At 36.8% G+C, this 22,690-nt stretch overlaps 1 protein-coding gene across 4 annotated transcripts in view; it reads right to left on the reverse strand.

The window, feature by feature from the left end:
- The window catches only part of klg (klingon), a 587,603-nt gene extending 566,925 nt beyond the window's left edge, over positions 1–20,678 (reverse strand). For all 4 annotated transcript variants that reach the window (XM_074132568.1, XM_074132565.1, XM_074132566.1 and 1 more), the window contains exon 1: positions 20,346–20,678. In XM_074132568.1, coding sequence (XP_073988669.1) covers positions 20,346–20,421 — 76 coding nt within the window. In that variant the 5' untranslated portion in view covers positions 20,422–20,678. The remainder of the gene's footprint in view (positions 1–20,345) is intronic.
- Between the last annotated feature and the right edge of the window lie 2,012 nt (positions 20,679–22,690).

A 22,690-nucleotide genomic window follows, 5' to 3' on the forward strand; every position in this document is an offset into this window, starting at 1 on the left:
TCTATATCTCACACTGTGAACCACGTATTGGTACGGAATTTTTTTCTCTTATACACTTTGTTTTTCTCAATTAAAAACTATAGTTATTTTGTGCACAGATCTATAAATGTAGCAGATATAAAGGGTTGAAAATGTTTTGGGTCATGAAATTCTGTAAAATTATGGCCGTTCTATATCTCCCACTGTGAACCACGTATTGGTACGGAATTTTTTTCTCTTATACACTTTGTTTTTCTCAATTAAAAACTATAGTTATTTTGTGCACAGATCTATAAATGTAGCAGATATAAAGGGTTGAAAATGTTTTGGGTCATGAAATTCTGTAAAATTATGGCCGTTCTATATCTCCCACTGTGAACCACGTATTGATATGGAATTTTTTTCTCTTATACACTTTGTTTTTCTCAATTAAAAACTATAGTTATTTTGTGCTCAGATCTATAAATGTAGCAGATATAAAGGGTTGAAAATTTTTTGGGTCATGAAATTCTGTAAAATTATGACCGTTCTATATCTCCCGCTGTGAACCACGTATTGGTACGGAATTTTTTTCTCTTATACACTTTGTTTTTCTCAATTAAAAACTATAGTTATTTTGTGCACAGATCTATAAATGTAGCAGATATAAAGGGTTGAAAATGTTTTGGGTCATGAAATTCTGTAAAATTATGGCCGTTCTATATCTCCCACTGTGAACCACGTATTGATATGGAATTTTTTTCTCTTATACACTTTGTTTTTCTTAATTAAAAAATATAGTTATTTTGTGCATAGGTCTATAAATGTAGCAGATATAAAGGGTTGAAAATTTGTTGGGTCATGAAATTCTGTAAAATTATGACCGTTCTATATCTCCCACTGTGAACCACGTATTGATATGGAATTTTTTTCTCTTATACTCTTTGTTTTTCTCAATTGCTAACTACAGTTATTTTGTGCACAGATCTATAATTTTAGAAGATATAAAGTCTAGTGTGTGGTAAATATGGTGAAATGTGAGTGTAAGGTGGTCCTATCTAAGTCTAGTGAGTGGTAAACATGGTGAAATGTGAGTGTAAGGTGGTCCTATCTAAGTCTAATGAGTGGTAAACATAGTTAAATGTGAGTGTAAGGTGGTCCTATCTAAGTCTAGTGAGTGGTAAACATGGTGAAATGTGAGTGTAAGGTGGTCCTATCTAAGTCTAATGAGTGGTAAACATAGTTAAATGTGAGTGTAAGGTGGTCCTATCTAAGTCTAGTGAGTGGTAAACATGGTGAAATGTGAGTGTAAGGTGGTCCTATCTAAGTCTAGTGTGTGGTAAACATGGTGAAATGTGAGTGTAAGGTGGTCCTATCTAAGTCTAGTAAGTGGTAAACATGGTTAAATGAGAGTGTAAGGTGGTCCTATGTAAGTCTTGAGAGTCACCAACATGGTATATATGAGACACCAGAATGGTAGAATGAAGGTGTTAAGTTTGGAAAAGGTGATAATATTGATAGAGAAGGGGCACCAGCTAGGAATAAAGATGCATTGGTCCGATTCTGGTTTAACCATTGGCAATGTTTGGTTTTAAAAATTTAATCTCTCATATTTTGATTAAATTAAAAAATTTAATCGTCCAAAGTCATTAAAACTAAATTTGGAATTTAATTCAATCAATTAAAATTCTGATTATTTAATTTTAATTTTAATCTTAATTTTTAGTTGTGATTAAAAATTTTAGTTGATTAAATTCCGATTAAATTAAAAGTGAATTTAATTTTAATCATGATTAAAATTAAATTTCGGTTTAATTCAATTGTTTTTTAATTGATTAAATTTTTGCCCAACTCTGTTACACTGCAGAATCGAGCTACTCATAGTGCTTATTAAACTACGGGTCGCGACCCCTCGCCAGAGAATTTTTGGTTTTACACTTTTACTTGTTTGGAAACAAGTTTTTTTGGTTTATTTCAGTAACTCGCGAACATTCAGTAAGTAGTGGGGATATACATATGTTGTAGTGATCTTAGCAAAGATACCGAGCAAATGAAGAATAAGTTTGTTGTTCTGTTACGGTGCACTTTTTAAAGGAGTTTAGGTTTCGGCCAAATGCACAGTGTATATTAATCTTTCAAATACTTGGTAAATGTTAGTGGTTATAAAGTTCTACGTTTCATACAAATTAAAAACATCCTTACTTCCTTACGATTTATATTAGTTGAATTTGTACTCTAGAAAGGATAAGTGGCTAAATCAGTGGTTAAGAAATGTGAATCCGGGAAAGACGACACCAAAGCGACTTCGAGTACATCGGAAAATAAGTAGAAAATACAAGAAAAGAGCCAGATTTCTCCAAAAAAAGCACATACAATTAATCATTTCTGCAATACGGTTTTACTTTTAATAATTATCACGATAAAAACCGCTTTGTTTAATCTGCAACGAAACTTTGGCCAATGAAAGTATGAAGCACAGAAAATTAAAAGGGCATTTTGAAACGAAGCATCCTACTCACTCAAATAAAACAGTCGAATACTATCAAAGACTTTTGAGAGATTTAAAAGAAAAAACTAAGTCTTGATAAATATGCAACTACGTCCAGGAAAAATACTTATTAGCATCGTACGAAGCATAGTTTTTTAATAGCGAAAGCGATAAAACCTTTTACAATTGGTGGGGAACGTGTATTGCCCGCAGCAGTTAAAGTTACTGAGTTGATTCATGGTAAAAAGTGTGTAGATGAACTGCGTAAAATTCTATTAACAAATGATAAAGTTTGTAAATCTTTGTTTTTGCATTTCATTCTTTACTAAATACCTATGGAGAAGAAAAGTAGTGAAAAAATTCAAGACTACGTTTTTCACGAGAATATTTGCCCAAAAAGTCTTGATGGTGGAAGTTAGGAGTGGTATGTGGGCGTGGTAATTGAGCCCTACCTACCTACGGTTCTATTGGCCAGTATACACGCCCACTAGACCAATGTACGATCCGCCATTAGGATTTTCAAAGCTTTTTTTCTCTATTAAAACAATAGTTCAGAATTTTTTTACTATTTTTTCCTCCATAGGTATTCCATAAAAAATCAACTTATGCAATAAAAATGTATACTATAAAAATTAATGTAATTTTTAACTTAACTATTTTATTCCAACAAAATTCTACAACAAATCAAAATTAAGCCCATGATAATTGAAATAGAACATATTCTGCCATCATTCACAAACCGTAGTTGTTGATGAAACGTAAAATAAATGTTCAAAATAATTTATTCTTGTTTTTACATAATTTCATTCTTTACTAAATACCTATGGAGAGAAAAATAGTGAAAAAATTCTAGAATACATTTTAGGTAAGAATATAAGGCCTAAAAAGTTTTAATGGTGGAAGTTAGAAGTGGAATGTGGGCGTGTAATTTGAACAAGGTTAACCACTGCCTACCTACGGTCCTATTGGCCAGTATACACGCCCACTAGACCTGTGTACGATCCGCCATTAGGATTTTTAATGTGAAATATTTCTACTAAAACAATAGTTTAGAATTTTTTTATTATTTTTTTCCTCCGTTACTAAAAATTTGCAGAACTTTCTACTGATGCTGAAGTCTTAAACTTGAATTTCCCAAGAAAAGTTTAGCTACTTTTTGGATTGGAGTTAAAAAAGAATATCGAACAATCTCTGAGGAAGTATTGAAAGTTCTTTTGCCATTTGCCGCCACATACTTATGTGAATCATCATTTTTATCTTTGTCAATAAAAAAACAAAGTACCGTTCCAAAATAAAGAATATTGAAAATGCCATGAGGCCTTCAATTCCAAAGTTAATATTAAAAAAACAAAAGTTCAAATTCTATAATAAATTGTTTACTGCGTTTAACTATGACAACTTTGCAGAGAAATTTTGTAAAAGTTTACAAGGATATTGGAGAAGGAATACTGTGCGTAAAGCGAAGGACAAAACTGGAACAAAAAAATGGAACATGAATCTGTGGGAAACTAGAGCGGGGGCGGCGTGGAGTTCCAGCGTCATGAATACTGATGAGCCCTTTTCATTCATTAATTAGCCCAATTCGAGGGCTGATTGTACCTTTATTAATAATGCTCTTTAATTTGAATTCTTAACCAAATACCATCATAAATAAGGACATAATACACAAATGAAAATAAGATGGCGTAACTATTAGGTTTTCGAAACTAAAAATCGAAGCAGAATAATGCTTCAACTTCAGTAAGTTATAATGCAATCGATATATCGATCAGGCGTACTCAAAACCAAAGAAAAGGGCTTCTACGACAGAAAAACTTCCTCAAAATACAACGCAGATTCCTAATGATACATTTTCCTGGCTGTGATAGAGATTATGAGTTAGTAGATAAGCGTTTGCAGAAGTGGCTCTTCAGGTATTTAGTTCCATCTGACGTGCTTGAGAGCGGTGTAACGTACTTAGTAGAGATTAAGAGGACGTCTAACAATGGTCACTCTAATCTATCCTGGAATTTCACTCCTCTTCTACCCCACTCCTCCTCTACAACTGCCTTAAAATAAATTCGCCCATGAAAATAATAGGCCGATCTCCACGAGCGAATGCAAAGCTCGAATTATTAAGCAATTTAACATAAAAGAGGTTTTGCACTTGGTTAACATCATCCATTATATCCGAAGGATAGACAAAAGTTGAATCGTTTACAACTGGTAGAAATGATTTACTGGCAAAATATTTATAAGAATGATATTTCTAAAATTCTGAGTTGAAAAATTGCAATCCATAGCAATGTCGCATCTGTTTCACGCTTACTTTAATATTCTAGGAGCCAACAATGTGAATCTAAGCACCACTAAGTTTTTACAAGAAATCCTAAGTTTAAAAAATAATAACTATGCAGGGAAGGGATTAGCTATGCGGTTAGCGTATTGGATTCCCACGCAGAGGTCTCGGGTTCGAATCCAGCTGCTGACACTTAGATTTTCTCTTTCTAGGAGCTTCTTACAGCTCACTGTCCGGTGATGGACCGTGTTGTATGTAACGAGAGAACACTGTCCGGAGGCCGGTAGTGCACTGAAAAAAGCTCCGGGCGCCAATAACCTGAGATGTTGAAGCGCCTTTAATAATAATTTAAAAAAAATAAATAACTACGTAAACAGTGATAAGGGAGGGGGTGAGGATGAAGTTTTTATTGAAAAAACAGTCTTACGGTCGCAAGAAGATACTGAACTGGGCATGTGAGAGTCTATGAGATGCCAAGAATAGAAAAAAAGAAATATGAATAAATTTATGTTGCAATGATTCAATTTGATAACAATAGGAGCCTAATGGCAGCAAAGATGAAAGAAATTATACTTCTCTTAAGTTCAGAATAGAAAAGAAATCATGAAAAGAGAAGGAAGAATCGTAGCGGCACGACAGGATCGTATTGTATTCTATTAGTGGTCGGTACCTTTATGTCAGACTACTCGTGATATACCTGCCCCCAGTCTACTCTCGATCTGACGGCCAGTCCGGGGTGCACTTCAATGACTAGGCTACTGCCTCTCTCTTGAGAGCTTCATTTTTTTTTAAAGACATCATTATTCTATTATTGTGCGCGGTCTTTATAATACACATATATCCTGTACTGTCGGTATTATCAAGTTAGCAAGACGCCTCATCTTAATTTCCCATCTTTCATCGTCTTGTCATTAATGTAGACATCGCAGACAACCGGTAGGCCAAGAAAGTGCTTCGTAAAGCGCATAACAACTGTGTAAACCTGCCTATCTATTAAGCAACAACTATTGGTAACTAAAACCTCACAATCAACCAGTTACATCTCCATCAGTATACAATTTGCGGAATGTAAACATAATACACTGTGCGAACATTCAATAACCACAGTCTTACCATAATTTTAGGGATAAAGTTTTTTAGAAAGTAAGAGATTTTCAATATTTAGTGCTATATTAAAGGAAGTGTGACTTCACAGCTCCCTAAGTACCCTACTCAAATCAGTTATTAGCTGCGAAGACTGCAAGTTCAAATTAAACAATTTGAAGAACGCTAGAGCAGTAGAAACGCCAACCAATTGACGGAGATGAAAATGATCGCTGCAAAAACTGCTCGCAGTTAGAGTCAGCAGGCTGACAGCAAAGCCTTGGGCGACAGAAACCAGTTTAGTACTGTGCACAGATGTTACTGGCTAAATAGGTATCAGATATTGTTGGAACAATACTAATTAACTGAGGTGTACATTATTTATAAATACAAAAGATTGTACCGGCCGTGTACTACTGTACAACAATGCACATAAAAACCAATCAGACATGTATTAATTAATCACTAACATTGTGTTGCACAGCAACCATCCATACATCCTAATCAATCCTGATGAACCAGCAAACAAAGCGAATATAGCAATCCTTTATTTGTTACCACATACGCATCTAAAATTCAATATTCAAATAGCTTTAGGTAAAAAGTACACAACTTCTTCTGTATGAATCATAGGTGTTAATCAATTAAATATTATTGTAATAAACCCAATTATTTGCATAATTTGGTTAATTAAAAACAAAAATGAAAAGGGGGAATTCCATCAATTGAAACGGCAAATAGCTTTCAAGATATTTTCTGTGCGTGAGGATCACCAGAACAAAAGTTGCTTACGACCTTATTAACTCGACCCTTACTTCGCTCCTGTTGAGCATTGAATCTTTGATGTTAATATTCAGCTAATGAAAGGACAACTGGACACCTCTGACCTTTTCTACCCCAGCACCAATTAACGACACCTCCACGTTCTGTTCAAATTACCAGAACGGAAGATAAAATAAAAAAATACCTGATGAGAACTTATTCAATACTTTCATATGCGAATGGCTCTTGCTCTAGTCACACTTCAAGCTCTGGGCGGGCCACCACTTCCGGCAGCTCGGACTAGACAGATTTAGCGGCATAAAATCGCGGTCAATCGCTGCAATCCTCGACTTTCTGCGCGATGAAATCTCTCGCTTACATTTCGACCAATCTCAACAGCCCTCGCGACCTCTGCCAGAATCACTGGGCAAGTTGTTCTTTTCAGCGCAATAATAACAATAACTTATAATTATAACCTCCCATAATATAGTTTAAATGGAGTAGTTTCATGTAGTATCAAATAAATCGGCTTTTCCAACTATTTGTGCTTTCTGCGGGCATGTAAGTAGGATCCTGTTTAAATCTTTCGAGGATAATGAATAAATGAAAACACGGATCCAAAGCCTCGTTTTACAAACAAAACTTTTCTCTGAGGCGCTTCTAAAGATGAAAGCGTAAGTAAGGAACTTCATTTATTGCGCAAAAGGAATACAAAACTAAGGAAACGGATATGAAGGAATAGTTATGTCTGTCGACGCCTGTTTTGGAGAGAGAGAAGGATTTTTAATTTGTTTAAAGGAAGAGGAAAAGCTTATTCTTGAGGGATTTTCGGGTTTTGTTGATGGGATACTCTGGACTGTGAGTGCCCTCCTAGCACCTCAGAAACCAGGACTCACCCAGAGAAGTTGTCGGTAGACGGTCAGAGCCGGCATTTAGTGATAACTTTTCTTATTGCCAACTCACTCTTCTCCGCAATGCTCTCCTTGAATATCCTGAAGAACCCCTCTCCCAAAAATAGTGATTATTGGATTTGACTCTCGGGCTTGCCATGCATTTTACTAGGTGGAATAAGAAAAGTAAGAAGAGTATGTTGCCTTCCGCTTCCGGCCAAGGCACTATTACGGTATTTGGAAAATTGGAAAATTTAATATACAGATATACTCTCACCGGAAACGAATATATGTAAACCTCGCAGACACGCCTACAGAGGCAAATTTCCTAGAAACAACTACTGCGATCACTATACTTCCAAAAAGTGGTGCAATAGAAAGTAAAACATGTACAATAAAAATGAGCTTTAGAGCTTCAGAATTACCAGAAATCCAAGGATTATCTAAATGCAGAACGGGCAGAGCACAGATGAAGGATTACTCCCAATTAGGATATTGGAAAATGGATTAACTCAATTAAACTTTGCCAATCTATATATCTATCTTTGTATTCGCAGAAATATTTCTCTTTGTTTCTTTTTTAATAACTATGTCAGATTGGTAAAATGTTTTTACTTTAATACTTGGATTTAGGTCGCGCGCGAGCTCCAAACTGCCCTTCAAGGATTACAAATAAAATAATTTACAATTTAAGGGGAATCACACGACTTACTGAAATGTTAAGGGTCGCACTAGACTTTTTGGATGTAGGATTGGTTTCGTGGGCCAGGGGTGAGGAGGGACTGTAAGAGAGCTGGAAAGGATCTGGGTTTATTTGCTTCTAACGCACCTTTCTTTTTAAATTAAATTTAAGTTGCGTCAACACCTGAGGCGCTCGGAGCTTTTTTTTAGTGCACTACCAGCCTCGGACAGTGATCTCTCGTTACTGACAATTCTGTCCATCACCAGACAGTGAACTGTAAGTAGCTTCTAGGAATAGAAGATACCTAAGGGCCAGCAACTGGTGTCGAACCCGGGACCTCCGCATTGGATTCCAGGATCAAACGCGCTCCCTCTTCTCCAAATTTAGTTCCCTTCTCGCCCAAACTAATGCACAAATTAAAATAGATTTCCCTCTAGAAATACCCGCCAGTAATGGATAGTTTATTTGATAAAGCATTAGCCGACCAAGTTTAATGAAAACGGAAGAAGCCGCAGTCCAGAAACTTAAATAACCAAACAAAAACAGGAACCTGATCCACAAAAACCAATTTCCAGTTTACCTACTTCCGTTATTTTAGTTAGGAATTCGAGGAAGTATTTTTTTACTAAAGTTCGAAATTAGTGAAAAGATGAAATTTAACACACATTGTTTTCGTTATACACACTTTAATTTTATTATGATCTCCGTTATATTTCCAACAAATGTTACAAAAGTGCACGAATACAACGAATAAACCAAAAGTTTCAAGTAAATCTTTGGAGCTGTTTTTGAGATTAAATAAATTTTTTTAAAAAAACGTGAAAAATCGATTCTATAAAGTGATATTTCCGGTTGGCGGTTTGGTCTACTTCCTGCTGGGTCCCATGGCAACCGCCAGACCAAACCTCAAATCAGAGCACGCTGAGATATATCGACTTTGAGATCTGCTGCCCACACTAACTATAAACCTCACAGACTCCACAGCTTGCATTTAAAAGCATTTTTTCGTATTCAGAGGACCTCAAATGCGCACTTTTTGTGAAAAATTAATTTCTAAACTTTTGGCACTTAATGCAGAAAGGAAAAGCTAGTTGAATTTTCTTAAATTTTATAGACCATCGATGATCCGACTTATTGTGATTTTCTATTTATTGCCACAAAAGAAGAGTTTTCAAAAGATTGCATTAGAGACAATTAAAACTTATTTTTTTTTTTTTTTAGATCTTTTATTGCAATTTACCACTGCAACAGTTGTTGCAACAAGCAAATACGGTGAAAGGGAAAAGAAATAACGGGAAATCATGATTGGAGAAGGCACCCAGTGGTGCCACTCCAGTAACGTGCTTAAGATAAGAGAAGATCACGAGGCCATCTTCTCTTCAATCTCCTTAGAGGATTACCTGGTAATGTGGAGGAAGATAGGTGATCTATGAGAGGGTTAGGATGAGCTGCTGTAGAGGAATGAAATTTGAAGAAACGAGTGTTAGCAAGATCTGTAATGAAAGGAATTTTGAGGTCATTATGGATAGTGAGGTTAGATACATAGAACGGAGCGTTAAGAAGTTTTCGAAGTATTTTTGACTGTAATGTCTGGAGGCGTAGTGAGTTGGAACGCTTAGTCGATCCCCATACTTCGATGCCGTATGACCAAATGGGTCGCAGTAACATTAGATATAAGAGTCTTTTGTTATGTAGGTTAAGTTTCGAACGTTTGTCAAGTAGTCTGGCGAGAAGTTTGTAGCGTTGGTTAGTTTCTTGTCTTTTCAGTCTAGTATGGGGATTCCATGTCAACCGTTTGTCTAGGTGCAGTCCAAGGTAACGTACTTTGTCCACAGCTGGTATAGGAGTTTGGTTCAAGATGACAGGAGGTAGGATTTTCCGTCTGAGAGTAAATACTATAAACTTAGACTTCGTAACGTTGGTTTTGATTCTCCATTTGAAAAGCCAGTCCTGTAAGTGGTTGATGTGTGTTTGTAGAGTTCGTGTAGCGATAAGGGGATCGGAATGTGGAGATAAGATAGCAGTATCGTCAGCAAAGGTGGAGAGGATAGTATTTGGATGTTGAGGTATGTCTGCTGTATACAAGGAGTAAAGAATAGGACCTAGGACACTGCCCTGAGGAACACCAGCTCGAGCTAGACGGATATCAGAGTCTGCTGCTCCACAGTTGACTCTGAAATATCGATCTTTTAGGTAAGATTTGAGGATGAGGTAGTAAGTATGAGGAAGAATCTCCCTCAGCTTAAACAGTAGTAAAACTTATTTAAATTTGATCTTTTATTTAATAATTGCATAACCAAAAAAAAAACGGAAATTAATTAATATGTAGAAACAGGAAGGAGAAAAGTAGTTAACCAAATTAATGGCTACTTTAACCTTGCAGTCTGAGAGCAGCAAGTTCCACGGGAAATGGTAGTCTCCCATGAATGGAGTTTGGATTTCTCTGGAGAATGCTGAATCATTACAGATTGCTGCTGCGCTAACTGGGTCGCAGATAGGGCAATTTAATTGGAACAGATGCCAGAAAATTAATTGAAATTTGTTATCTAAATAAATATGAAATTTTTGTAAGGAAGTTTTTATAATGCCGAGTAATTTGTATGAGTGAAATTTTATTTATTTATTGAGATTTACCCCCCTCCCTGGGTACCCACAGGGCACAATAAGTAAATGAGATAAATGTATATACTATAGATAACGTGGCAGACGTGAATGACGGTCATCCAGTGATGGCCGCCATTAGTCACTCAGTAGGTCACGGGGCCAACGGCGCCTCAGCCGTCTTCGAGGATTGGAGGGTAGCGTAGTTGAAGACAAGTTTGCAGCTAAAGGGTTGGGGATGAAATGAGAGTTTTTGATGAAAATTTTTATATCGGATTTTGGCAAGTTCTTCGGAGATGAGTGGAATTTGGAGATCTGTCTGTATTGTGTGGTTGCTAACATAGAATGGAGCGTCTACTATGCGGCGGAATATTTTGGATTGGAGTGTTTGCAGTCTATTGATGTTGGATTTATTAGCTGTTCCGTAAAGTTCGAGTCCGTATTGGTGTGAGAAGAGCTGTGTAGAGTCGTCGTTTGTATTGTAGTGAGAGTTTTGAGCGTTTGTCGAGTAGTCTGGCTAGAAGTTTGTATCGTTTGTTTAGTTCGGTACGTTTAAGTCTCGTATGGGGGTTTCAGGTAAGTCTCTTGTCTAGATACACTCCAAGGTACCGCACATGGTCGGCTGGTGGGATAGGTGTATGATGTAAGAAGACAGGTGGTGGAGTTAGACTTAGTTGGGTTCATTTTTATACGCCAGTTTTCTAACCAAGGTTCTATTGAGTGAAGGTGGGACTATAGTGAGCGCACTGCGAGGATAGGGTCAGAGTGTGTGGAGAGAATGGCAGTATCGTCAGCGAAGGTGTAAATAGAGGTATTAAGGTTAGAAGGTAAGTCGGCAGTGTAGATTGTGTAAAGAAGAGGAGCTAAGACACTTCCCTGTGGTACACCAGCAAGGATTAATGGAAGAGTGAGTAGTGCCTTGAAGAACTTGGAAGAATCTGTCAGATCTGCATCTAAACGAAAACTTCTGATCTAGCAATCAGAGAAAGAGGGTGGAAAACTACCGGAAACCAGAAAATAGTGGTGGAAATAGATTGTGAAGGTGTACATTTCTGAGTCCATTTTGGTGGATGTAAAATCAACATCCGTACACAAATACCACACATATGTAAAGGTTATATATAGGTACTGTTTGATTTCGAGTTATTACATATTTATTATTGGTGCGCCTATTTCAGGTTATTTTATTTAACTGATAGAATTCCAAATTTATTTAAAGGATAGTCTTAATTTTAAGTCCTAAATCCTCATTTAGTTCGTTTGTCTGCGCCGATCACGAACTATTTATGTTACACAATCTTGCCTACTTGTCTCCCTTAAAATAAACAGTGCTCCCGGAAGTAACTACTTCTTCATCATTCTGCATAAAACATATTCATCCGAAGCCGAATTGTGTACAATACAATTGGTGGCCAGAAATCACTTAAACTAAAACAAAGTGAAGCAAAAAAAAAAAAAACACCCCAGGCGTGCTCAATCAGGACGTCAAATCTGGCCCGAAGTACGACAGACAAATCAATGTTCTCTTTGTCATCCAGCCACCCAACCCTGAACAGTGGCCACTACTCAAAATAAAAAAAGCATCGACGAGCAAGTGTGGACTGAGGGGGGGGGGGGTAGATGTGGGCAAAAGAGGAGTTTGCCAGTCCGTAGTCAGACAAAGAGTTATAATTAAAACGAAATGCTGGACCCATCGCGCTCAATCTCCTGAAGCCGGCCGGCCACATGTGTAGGAACTAGTCACGCTCCCTGTGTTAAAGCGTTACGCCCTGCTTCCCGAATTTATATTGCGGCTCCCTGGTTTCCTGGCTCCCACAATATCCCAACCACTTTTGTTAGCAAATTGTTTTCGCACAAAGTGTTATCAAAAAGACTTCTCAGAGACATCGCGCTTCCTTCAATAGGAGCGATCTTTCTTAGAAAAAACAAAAAACAAGAACAATAAACATTTTGCACAAACATTTGAAGTTGTTAGTTATAATCTTGAGAATCTTGAGTTAGGAAAAGTCTAGTGAGGATGAAGCCAGTTTTTCTTTTTTGTATTTTGGTATGTTACAGATTTTGAAGATTGAGGAGAATTATAACAGCGGTGTCTTTTAATAATCGAAAATAAGGGAGAACAAATATTCTCCGTTATATAATAAATATTGGGGCGGCTATAAAGTACAGTTTGGGAACCATCTCACATTCTGTAATGGGATCCAATTTCTCACAAATTATGGTTATGGTTAGTGCAGCAAGATGGCAGCACACTATGGTGTTTTTTTTTTTTTTTTGGAAGAGTAGAAAATAGCGCATAACTGGGGAGACTGCGGGGAATGTGGCCGTCCAGGTCTTCTGGGAGCACGGGGGCTCCACGGCACAATACTCGACCGCTCTTCCTAAACACACCTCACTCAGCTACGTAGTGATCGCTTCTTTTTTTTCAGCCAAGGAAGGACATCCTCTCGCATCGAAAGGAGCTAATAAATTTCCTACCTTTACAAGTTCTCGAGAGCTTCCATAATAATTTACTATTGATGCAATCGTCGAGATTTTTTTCACAATTTTCTGCGTACTCAGTAAATCTTAGTTGGCTCCAATACCCAGCTCGATCAGCAAAGAAGGAGGAAGTTGTAGATAGATTAGGTTAGAACAAGGGACGGTCTAGGTTCAATGTAAAGTGCAGCCAAAGAGGTTTATTGTTTGAATGTCCAATTGGTGAAGTCTTCGCTCTGTACAAAGTCTTAGCGATGGAAAAGCAGTCAAACTGGAAGGCAGTTACCAAAATGCAAGTAGTTCCAGTCGCAAAAACCTTGCGTTTATATAGGTCAAAGGTTTTCGTCAAACAGTCGTTTCTGCATTCTATTTCGAACTAGTGATCTGAAGCGCCATAAGCGACGTTTCCTCTGATCTTGTCACTCACTCCACCAGGGATTAATTGATTTCAAAGGCCTTCCGGCCTGGAGGCTGGAGTGTTTCTTTTTTGCTTTTGAAGGCAGAAGGAAGTAGATTAGTTGAAATTGTTTATGCAATTAAATATTGTAAATGAAAGTTTGGTAGTGTTTTTGTTTTAGTGTTACAATTTTGTGTGCAGCCGGAAACAAACTTGGGGTAGTTAGACGGCGAGACAGTTACCAGGGTAGCAGCATCCCTTCTCAGCAGATAATGATCAGAAATGATAAGATCGACTGTCTGGATGTCTGAAGTCACGCTTCATTACTACTCGTACATTCAGCTTCAACATGTTCAACTAAAAATAGTAATGCCGCTGGTAATTGCAGTTCGGCATGTTTGGTGCCCACTAACCATCGTAAGGCAAGAGTACCTACCTAGGTGATTTCCGGTTTAGAGTTACCTCCTGTTTTCTGGCCATCTGAGTTTGAAAAAAAATAAAATACGGTGTTAATGAATTGGCCCGCAGGGTTTGTCTGATTAGAAATATACATTTCCTATTTTTGGTATATTTCCGGAAAACCATAGAATAGTAACTAATCACAAGTAGATGTTTTAAATTTTCAACAAAATAAATCATTTAAGGGCGCTTTTGTGGAAAAAGTGGAACAGGTTTTCATTGTAAAGTGCCAGATCTATATTTTGCTACAATGAAGTACGGTATAAGTCCTATTTTTCGAAATTTGTTCTTCACATTACCCACAGACTGCTGTAAAATAGGAAATGTGTTATTAAAATTCCAGGTTCCTCTACCGGAAATTACTAAATTAATTTCTCACGTGTTTTTTTTTGTCGAAAAAAGCACCTAAATTTTTCTCAGAAGACTATTAGATACATTAAGTCAATGTAAAACTGAAACATCTATCTTAATCATCCTTCTAAAAATAGTTTCATTGAAAAATCGAGAATTTAAAAATATCTGCGAACATCAAGAAGAGGAACATTTGAAAAACACGTGGCTGGAAACTGACAGCGGAAAGTGACTTTGTTGGTATTTGGCGGGAGAACACAAAGTCTGTGACTGAGAGGCGGGTATTAGCTTGTCCTGGCCAACTTTCCCGACTGCCATCAACTTCACTAACACACACACACACACAACGTATCTCAGCCGATGAGAAGTATTTGACGACAAACCTTGTTCCCAAAACCAATCGATACTCAAATAATGGAAACAATCTTTCACTTCCGGTTTAGTCCATTTCAAGTGTGTTTAAAAATAGGAAAAGTAAAATTGAAAACTCTGATAAGACTTTCTCGATACAACAATAATTCTCAAGGTCTAATTTTAAACCGTGAATCTTTACTAAATTTAGTTAGCCTAAATGTGGGAACTTCATAAGAAGAAGACCGTTAGCAAGGTAAGAATGGCAAAGAGGGTGTATTTGAACGGGCAGATTACGGAAGTTTAAAGGAAGTCGCACAACTCTTTCGGTCGCAATTTTAGCAACTTGCTCCCAATATCGCTCAGGAGGTATAAACGGAATTTAACTGGGCAGTTCTTACCTTTTACACAAATTAGCCAGCGTGCTAGATATTAAAAAAAAAAATCAATTTTTCAAGAAAATCCTGTAAAACTGATTACCCCCTTTTAGAGTACACGAGCGCAAGCTCTTTCATAGTTCAAGAATAACAGAAGAAAATGAAGATTTATAGAAATTAACTCGGAGTATGAAGAATGACGTATATTTACAAAATATATGAAAATTACATGAACAGAAAAGTATGTACTTATTACAGAATGACATCCTCCAATTAAACATAAATTAAATTATAAACAATGTAAAAATAAATAAAGTTCACTAACAAAAAATTCAAAATAACTTTTCAAATAAAATATATTTCGCACCTTAGACAATGGTTTAATGCTCGTAGGACGTCTGTCGAGTAATTCTATTTAAGTTTAAGAGTGACTAAACTACAAGAGTGATAATGTACACAACAAGCGATGAGGGGAGAATGCGGAGTAGGGAGTTGGTAATGGATGAGTGAACTTGGAGTATAAGTTCGAGACAAACCCGATAAGAAGACGAATGTCCAAATTTATCAAAAAAAGAGCACCATGGTTTGGTTAATGTTCATAACTACCAAAATGAGTACTTCCTCTCTAAACATTGCCGCTAAAACTAAAGTACCGCAATCACCTGTGTGCTGTAAACAGGTCATATAAATATCCACTTCCTTCTCGCAAACTCAATACATAAATTCTGGCTTGATCGCAAACTCTTGCCATCTTCCTATTGTCAGTAGGTAAGAGAAACTAAAGAAATAAAAACAGGAGAGCGAAGAGGAGATGAAGGAGTGACGGAGAGAATGGGATAGGAGATGTTTCGGGCATGAGAGAGAGAGGAGAGATGCGGAAGAATGAAAAGGAGATCCAATGGTAGGAGCTGCGTACTTGCGGGAAGTAGAAGAAATGGCCGCTGGTGACAGCACATGTCAGACGGCTCCAGATATCGGCTTCTATGTAGTCGCCTATCTCTATGCTGCTATTGCCAAGCCGATACCGGTTTACAAAAGGAAGTTCTTGCCCAAGGCGCTCTTTGCCGTACTGATAAGATGACTGCCGGGACATGTTGATGTTCGTTTTAAAGTTCTGTCGCCCAACATGCTAGTCAAATTGGTATATTCATGGCCAATTCGATCTAATTCGATCAATTTTTTTTGAACCCCTAGTGTAAAGAAAATAAAGCATTCTACAAAATATTTTCGTTAAGCTTTAAGAAATGTTTAAAATTCAACTTTTCAAAACATTTCAAAACAGGCTTCTAGCAATTTAGTAAATTTGGCATAATCACTCATTTGTCTATTTCTATCATTTTAAACTCTGATGTTCAGAACTCACGCAGTTCTTGTTAACTGATATTAAGGATGATAACATAAATTCGATTAAAGCACTTTGGAGGTAACCTTAAACATCATCCCAGACACTGGCACTCTTATAGGGACGAGTCTTTTTCAATCATTGTACTGTTCAGAGATAATCGTCGGTCATTTTTGAAAACCGATTTTTGGAAAAAAAACGAAAAAAAATCATTTCAACATCGTTGTGTTTGACATGGTCAAAATTTATCGTGGCATTTAGGCGAAATGTTCAAATTTAAATTTCTGTTATTTCCCGTTTTTGAGTGATGCCGTTACTTTATTGTACACTTCCTCTTGGGCCAATTTGTAAAAATCACTTTTCCATCCAGAGATTAAGAGGGATATTTTCAGTTTAAACTCAAATTACAGTACGACTCCTTTCAAGGCGTAAGGCGCAAGGGTCACGACAGACCCTAAGGGTAGACTGAGCAATGCTGGCCGGATCACGGCATTCTGTGTCTACACCCCACCAACAAACACCCTGATAGTCTCTTCCCCCTCTGTTGCAACGAGGAATAAACATTGAATAGTAAAAAAAAAAAATAAATAAATAATAATATCATAAGTGGATTTGCGCTCCCCTTGTAATCGCTTATTTCGGTCCTCATTTATTCCAAGCCCCTCCACATGGACCCCCGGTTTGCGATGTTTTCTTATCCCCTCAGAATTGGGATTTAAGGGGCCAGTTAAGTCTTGAATCTACAAAGACTTGTGACTCATTTGGACGGATGAACACTCCTGTGACACCTCCTCTATGAGAATTTTACATCTCTTCTCTCTAGAACATCTGCTCAGGAACATTTCCTATCTAGGAAAATTTAAAAAAAATCTGGCATTTCCACACTCACACGACTTTTCTCACCTTGAGTTTTCAAGGTTTTCCTTTTAACCCCAAATTTGTATGGTTAGGAATGTTAGTTAGCTTGGGTAAACTGATAATGTTAGGGAAGCGCGAAATTCCTGAACTTCTTAAAAATCAATTTACATTCACAGAGTTAAACAGCGGAGACTTCTATCTGGCAAGATGGTGAAGGTTAAATATCAAGAGATGAATCCTTGCGGTCCAGCGAGTTTCTTCGAACTCAGCATCCCAGCTGGGTATCCCATCTAATCCTTGTAACATGATCTACCTCAGTTGCGGTCCATAAATTACACAGAAATGTTACTTGATGAGAAGCGTAACCATTTTTTTTGCTCAACTCATTTTTTTGCCATTGAAATATTTGGAAAACAAAGACTCAGTTAATGAGTTCAATGTTATCTCTTTTTCTGCCCCCCAAAAAAAGCAACCATTAAAATATCTGCAAAAGTATAGATTTGTTTGTATACTGAAGCCATAACATATTTGGTACGCAAAAACAGAAGTTCTTTGTAAACAAACAAAGTAAACCTCTGTGCTAGCACAGTCATGTGTGAACGCAAATTTTGACTTTTACACAATGTGTCAGTGTTATGTCTGGCTGAAAGTATTGTTGTCGTTTTGTTTTCTTAGAATGAAAGAGAAATAATAATGTGAAAGATTTACTTATATTTATCCGAGAAGGATAATAATCTAAGAATATTTATTTATTTATCCAAGCGCAAAATTTTAGTTGAAGTTCATTATGTTCTATAGTTAGCCCATTCCACAATTAAAAGAAGTTTCCTTTATTTGTTTAATTTCTTAAACTGTCGGTTAGAGGTGATGCTGTGATCAAGTAAATCTGTGATACTGAGTCTACGATGGAAATACTCGACTTGACTTTTATCTTGATGAAAGAATATCTGATGTGGATTCTGGCAAGACGTTCTCTAACAGCAATTCTCAGCTTATACATGCTCTTGGAACACCCAATTTCCAAAATACATTTAATTCCTATAAACGTGAAACAATTTCAAATACGCAAGTTACATTGAAATGACACTTTTTTAGAGGGAAAATGTAGGTTATTTTTTTCAAATTCGAAAGTAGAGCAACCCTCCTTAAAAATAAAAATTGTCTGGCAGTAGAGTATAGTCTCCTTTTGCAGAAGTAGTTTAACTCGCTAACCAGGGGTAACGTGGGGCATCTTATCTGACCTACCCCTATAGGACATGACAACTCATGTGAGCCCTAATATTACAGACCATTTCTGTGCCGTACCCAAGTACAGATTAATCAAAGACGCAAAAACCTACTTTACTTTTACCGCGTCATTGTGACGACAAGTCAACGAAAGAGAGCGATTCAGTGTTAAACACAGAAGACGAGCATTGTTCGCGCAGCACACCACTGCGAAGAGACAATAATTAGCAGAAAATTCAAGCCCATATCGAAGAGTATCACATTATTTTTCCACAAACTGAAACAAATTTGAAAGAAATCTGATAACTGATAAAGCTACATTTGGGTATCATGCGCTAGCAGAGATTTCTATTCGATAGATCGGAGGTCGAAAATAATGCGAAAATGCTTAACAAAGAAGTTCGCACTTTTCAAAAACGAACTAATTATGAGTCGATAATAAGATAGTTCCATCCGCGGGGCTTTGAAAATCGTTCCAGTTTGAGTTGGCTACGAAAATTGGGAAACCATTCTTTCCTTAGAATGAACAGTTATCTGAAAAGTATGTCTCTAACAAAGAACAGTGATTTAGTGTTCCAACTACTGTTTTGTTTCTTTTTGAACATGATAAGAACCTTTCCTACTGTTCTTTTCAATGACTAACTTTCTAACGATTACAGGAGAAGTAGAGTTGTTCGTCATCCGAACTACTCGTTTCCGATATAAACTAGTTTTTGAAACTAGCTCGGCCTGTTTACCAACACTCAAAAAGATATCGCATTCGACAAGAAGTCAGCAGATTTCTCCAACAGAACGCGAGCTAAAGTGCATTATACACTGTTAAAGCCTCCTCAAAAACTGTAATTTTGCGTTAATAACTTTTTAAAATAAATCTTTTTTGAATTATCAAATACAGCAGGACATAATTTTATAAATATTAAATTAGGTATTAGAAAAACTTCAAAATATAATACAAAATACAAATTTAAATATATTTTTATATCCAAACTATTAGAAAATTTAATGAAACATAAATTTAAAAATGAGATAAAAATGCCCTCCTAGTTTGTAATTTTTACAAACACTGAAGTGCTACAAACAGGTACTACTGAGATAATGATTGTGGCTATAGGATATCCCAAGTTAAGCCTGAATTACTAGCGGGCAGCTGAATACCCTCCACCTTTCTTCACAAAATGCTCCAAGTATTTACAGACAACCTTTCCCAAATGAAGGTTATGGATCTAGACGTGCAATGAGTATTCAATGTCAAATGAATAATCATAAGATCTAATTTGAAAAAATCTTCAAAATTGCCTCCCTAGTCTGAAGGAATAAAAGCTTATAATCACGTTCCATCGTAAATCCAAATATCAGATGTAATCTTTCTGCGATATTCCGATTTTGAGTTATGTTACGAGCACCCAGACCAACCTACAAACAAAATAATAGCCAGCTTTTGACAGCACTTGTATAAAATGTTATGGTTAGCAGATTTGCTCACGAAAGCTCGCCTTCAAATATTTTGATAAAAAAAGGTTTTAAAAAATCACGATTTAAAAAAAAAGTAAAAATTAATTATTGTTGAAAGACAATCACAATTTAGTAAACCACATGACGAGATCGCTTCGTCCTTTTCAGCAGCAAAAGTTACAAAACCCTATTTCTCTCTTGATGTGAAATGGAATTAACTTCATTTTTTGATTCCCGTATTTTGATCGAATTTGATGCTAATTGCTCAAAAGTAATAAAAATAATTAAATAAATAAATTTCCTTGTCATACCTCTGGATAAAACTGCAGATCCGTAAAGTGTGCCCACAGCCGAGAAAAGCAACGTCAATTGCAATACCAGCCGCATTTTAACTGGCTACTTTTTTCTGAAATTTTATTTAGCGCCAAATTTGGTAAATTTATAAAACGTTCTTTTCATTAATTAGTTTAATTGCTGATGCAGAAAGAGTCTTTTTAAAAAGTCTTTATTTTTATCTCCAAATATAAACAAATTTTCCAGAAATAAAAAATTTCGTGTCGTAATTTTAAACAAATAGAATTCCAAAACACCGTCACGAAGTTCACCAACCGAAGGTCGGGCCAGAACTGAGGCAGTGTGTAGGGTGTTTAACAGCAGTAGCGCCTCCCCTGCCATCAGGGTTGGTGGCTGGCGGAGTAGGGGCCGGTATCGGAGTGTGTTGTAGATGATCCCGCCAATGAGTACACTTGCCGCCACTCAAGCGCGCGCAAACACACACGACCGATGCACCTTATAATTCCCTCCTTCTGATATTACGACTTGATAGACTCCTCGCAATAATTGCTCATAGATTTCTTCGACACCAATGATTTCTATGGCTCTCTTCTCTTTGGATGCGCTAAATCTAGAACAAAAAGAATCATCTGTTTCAAATAAAAGATTCTAGATTTACACATAAGCAATCAGCAAGCGAAGTTTAAACAAAATCAATTAATTCGTTTTCGAGTAAATCCCAAAAGAACTGAAAAATCGATTGAGTAAAGTGGGACATGCGGTTGGCTGATTTTGCCCATAGGCTTCTTGGCCGATCCCGTGGTAGCATCTAGTCCAACTTCCCGCGATTTTTCATTTTGGAGTTCCACTGTCCATTGATGCATTGATCAATTTGCCAGAAGTCACTTTTCCTCTTAGGGAATCTCAAAAAATATGTTCTCTGTGACAACTCGAACATCGAAAATCTGTATGAAAGTAACCACCGCAGCTCGATATTTCCGCTTAGTGGCAACGTAAGCGATGCCAAAGAGATTTTTGGAGAAAATCCTCACCAGGAAGGGCGTTTTTACAAAATTCTTTTTCAGTTGTTTTACATAATCTGAAAAACAGCTCCTAATATTTATTTAAACGGTGTAATAACAGTTGATTTGTTTTTAGATCTATAACCTTTATTATTTAGTCGTGAATCATCAATTATGAATAACTATGATCTTACATAGAAAGGTCAACTAATTTTAAAAAATTCCTAGAGCGTATTACAAGGAAAGAAGTGGAGATAAGGTGGGTCGTTGTGATCACAAGAGAATTCATATGGAAAATTTAAAAAAAAATTGCCAGGAAAGATAATTCGAACAAGGGAAATGAGAAGGATGAGCGGAGAAAGTTATTGTGGTGGATGAAGTCTTGACAGCAGGAGAACTTTATTCGTTTTATCCAGAGCTACGACCTACACGAATAAAGGCAACCTGAGTCTTACTTCTATTTTGTTTTTATAAATATATTCTAAATAAATTCATCCTTCTTGCAAAAATGTATTTCTCTCTTATTTCCGTCCTATTTTTTTTACTATTTCAAAAAGCAATGAAAATAAAATCCAAATAACAGGTTTACTAACCTGAAAAAATGGCAAAAGGTCCATGAAAGAGGCTGGTCGAAGAGGTATGATTGCTGAGAAGACAGGCTGAAGTCTGGTACTACCATGAATAACAGAGCAGTGAAACTCAGGTTCAAGGCGCCCTAAAAGGATTTTCGGCAGAAGTATGACGTTTCAGAAGCTCTTTAATCCAAGTTTGCATAAAAGTTATTAGCAGAAGATGACCTTGGGTCAGCAAGTGTCCAATCAGATTAGAAAATCAAATAGTTCTTCCCACTGCGGTAAGAAACAGAGAAGTAGGTAAGGAAGTAAATGTGTACTTTAACGATGAGCGGGGTATCCCCCTGAACCTGTTGGACCCGAGTGAGTCCTGAAGGATGCGATGCCCAACGAGGGCACGATAGCATCCGACCCAAATGTACGCAGCACGTATTCACGTAGGGAGTAGTACTCGTCGCCTTTATGACCTATGTCCCACGGTGGCCAACATTCCAGAACAGATGATGTTTTCAAGAATCTTATTTCTCTCGAGCCCTAAATCTGATTGTTACGTGAACCTGCTGAACAATAATTTTAGCATGTTGAAATAAACACACGTGCAATGCGGTATTCAATCTTGTTTTCCAGTCAACCACATTTCATCGGCTATCATTTGATCTTAACCTCAACTTACAATGCTCAATGACCTGCAGTGTTGATTGATTTAACATTTACACTTGAAAATTAAATAAATAAAGTTTAGCTTTTAGAATCGTTAAACTATTCAGCCATGCTCTTCACAATCAATAT

Source organism: Rhodnius prolixus, unplaced genomic scaffold (assembly GCF_049639745.1).
Source record: "Rhodnius prolixus isolate KJV_2025 unplaced genomic scaffold, Rpr scaffold_4, whole genome shotgun sequence".
Classification (NCBI taxonomy): domain Eukaryota; kingdom Metazoa; phylum Arthropoda; class Insecta; order Hemiptera; family Reduviidae; genus Rhodnius; species Rhodnius prolixus.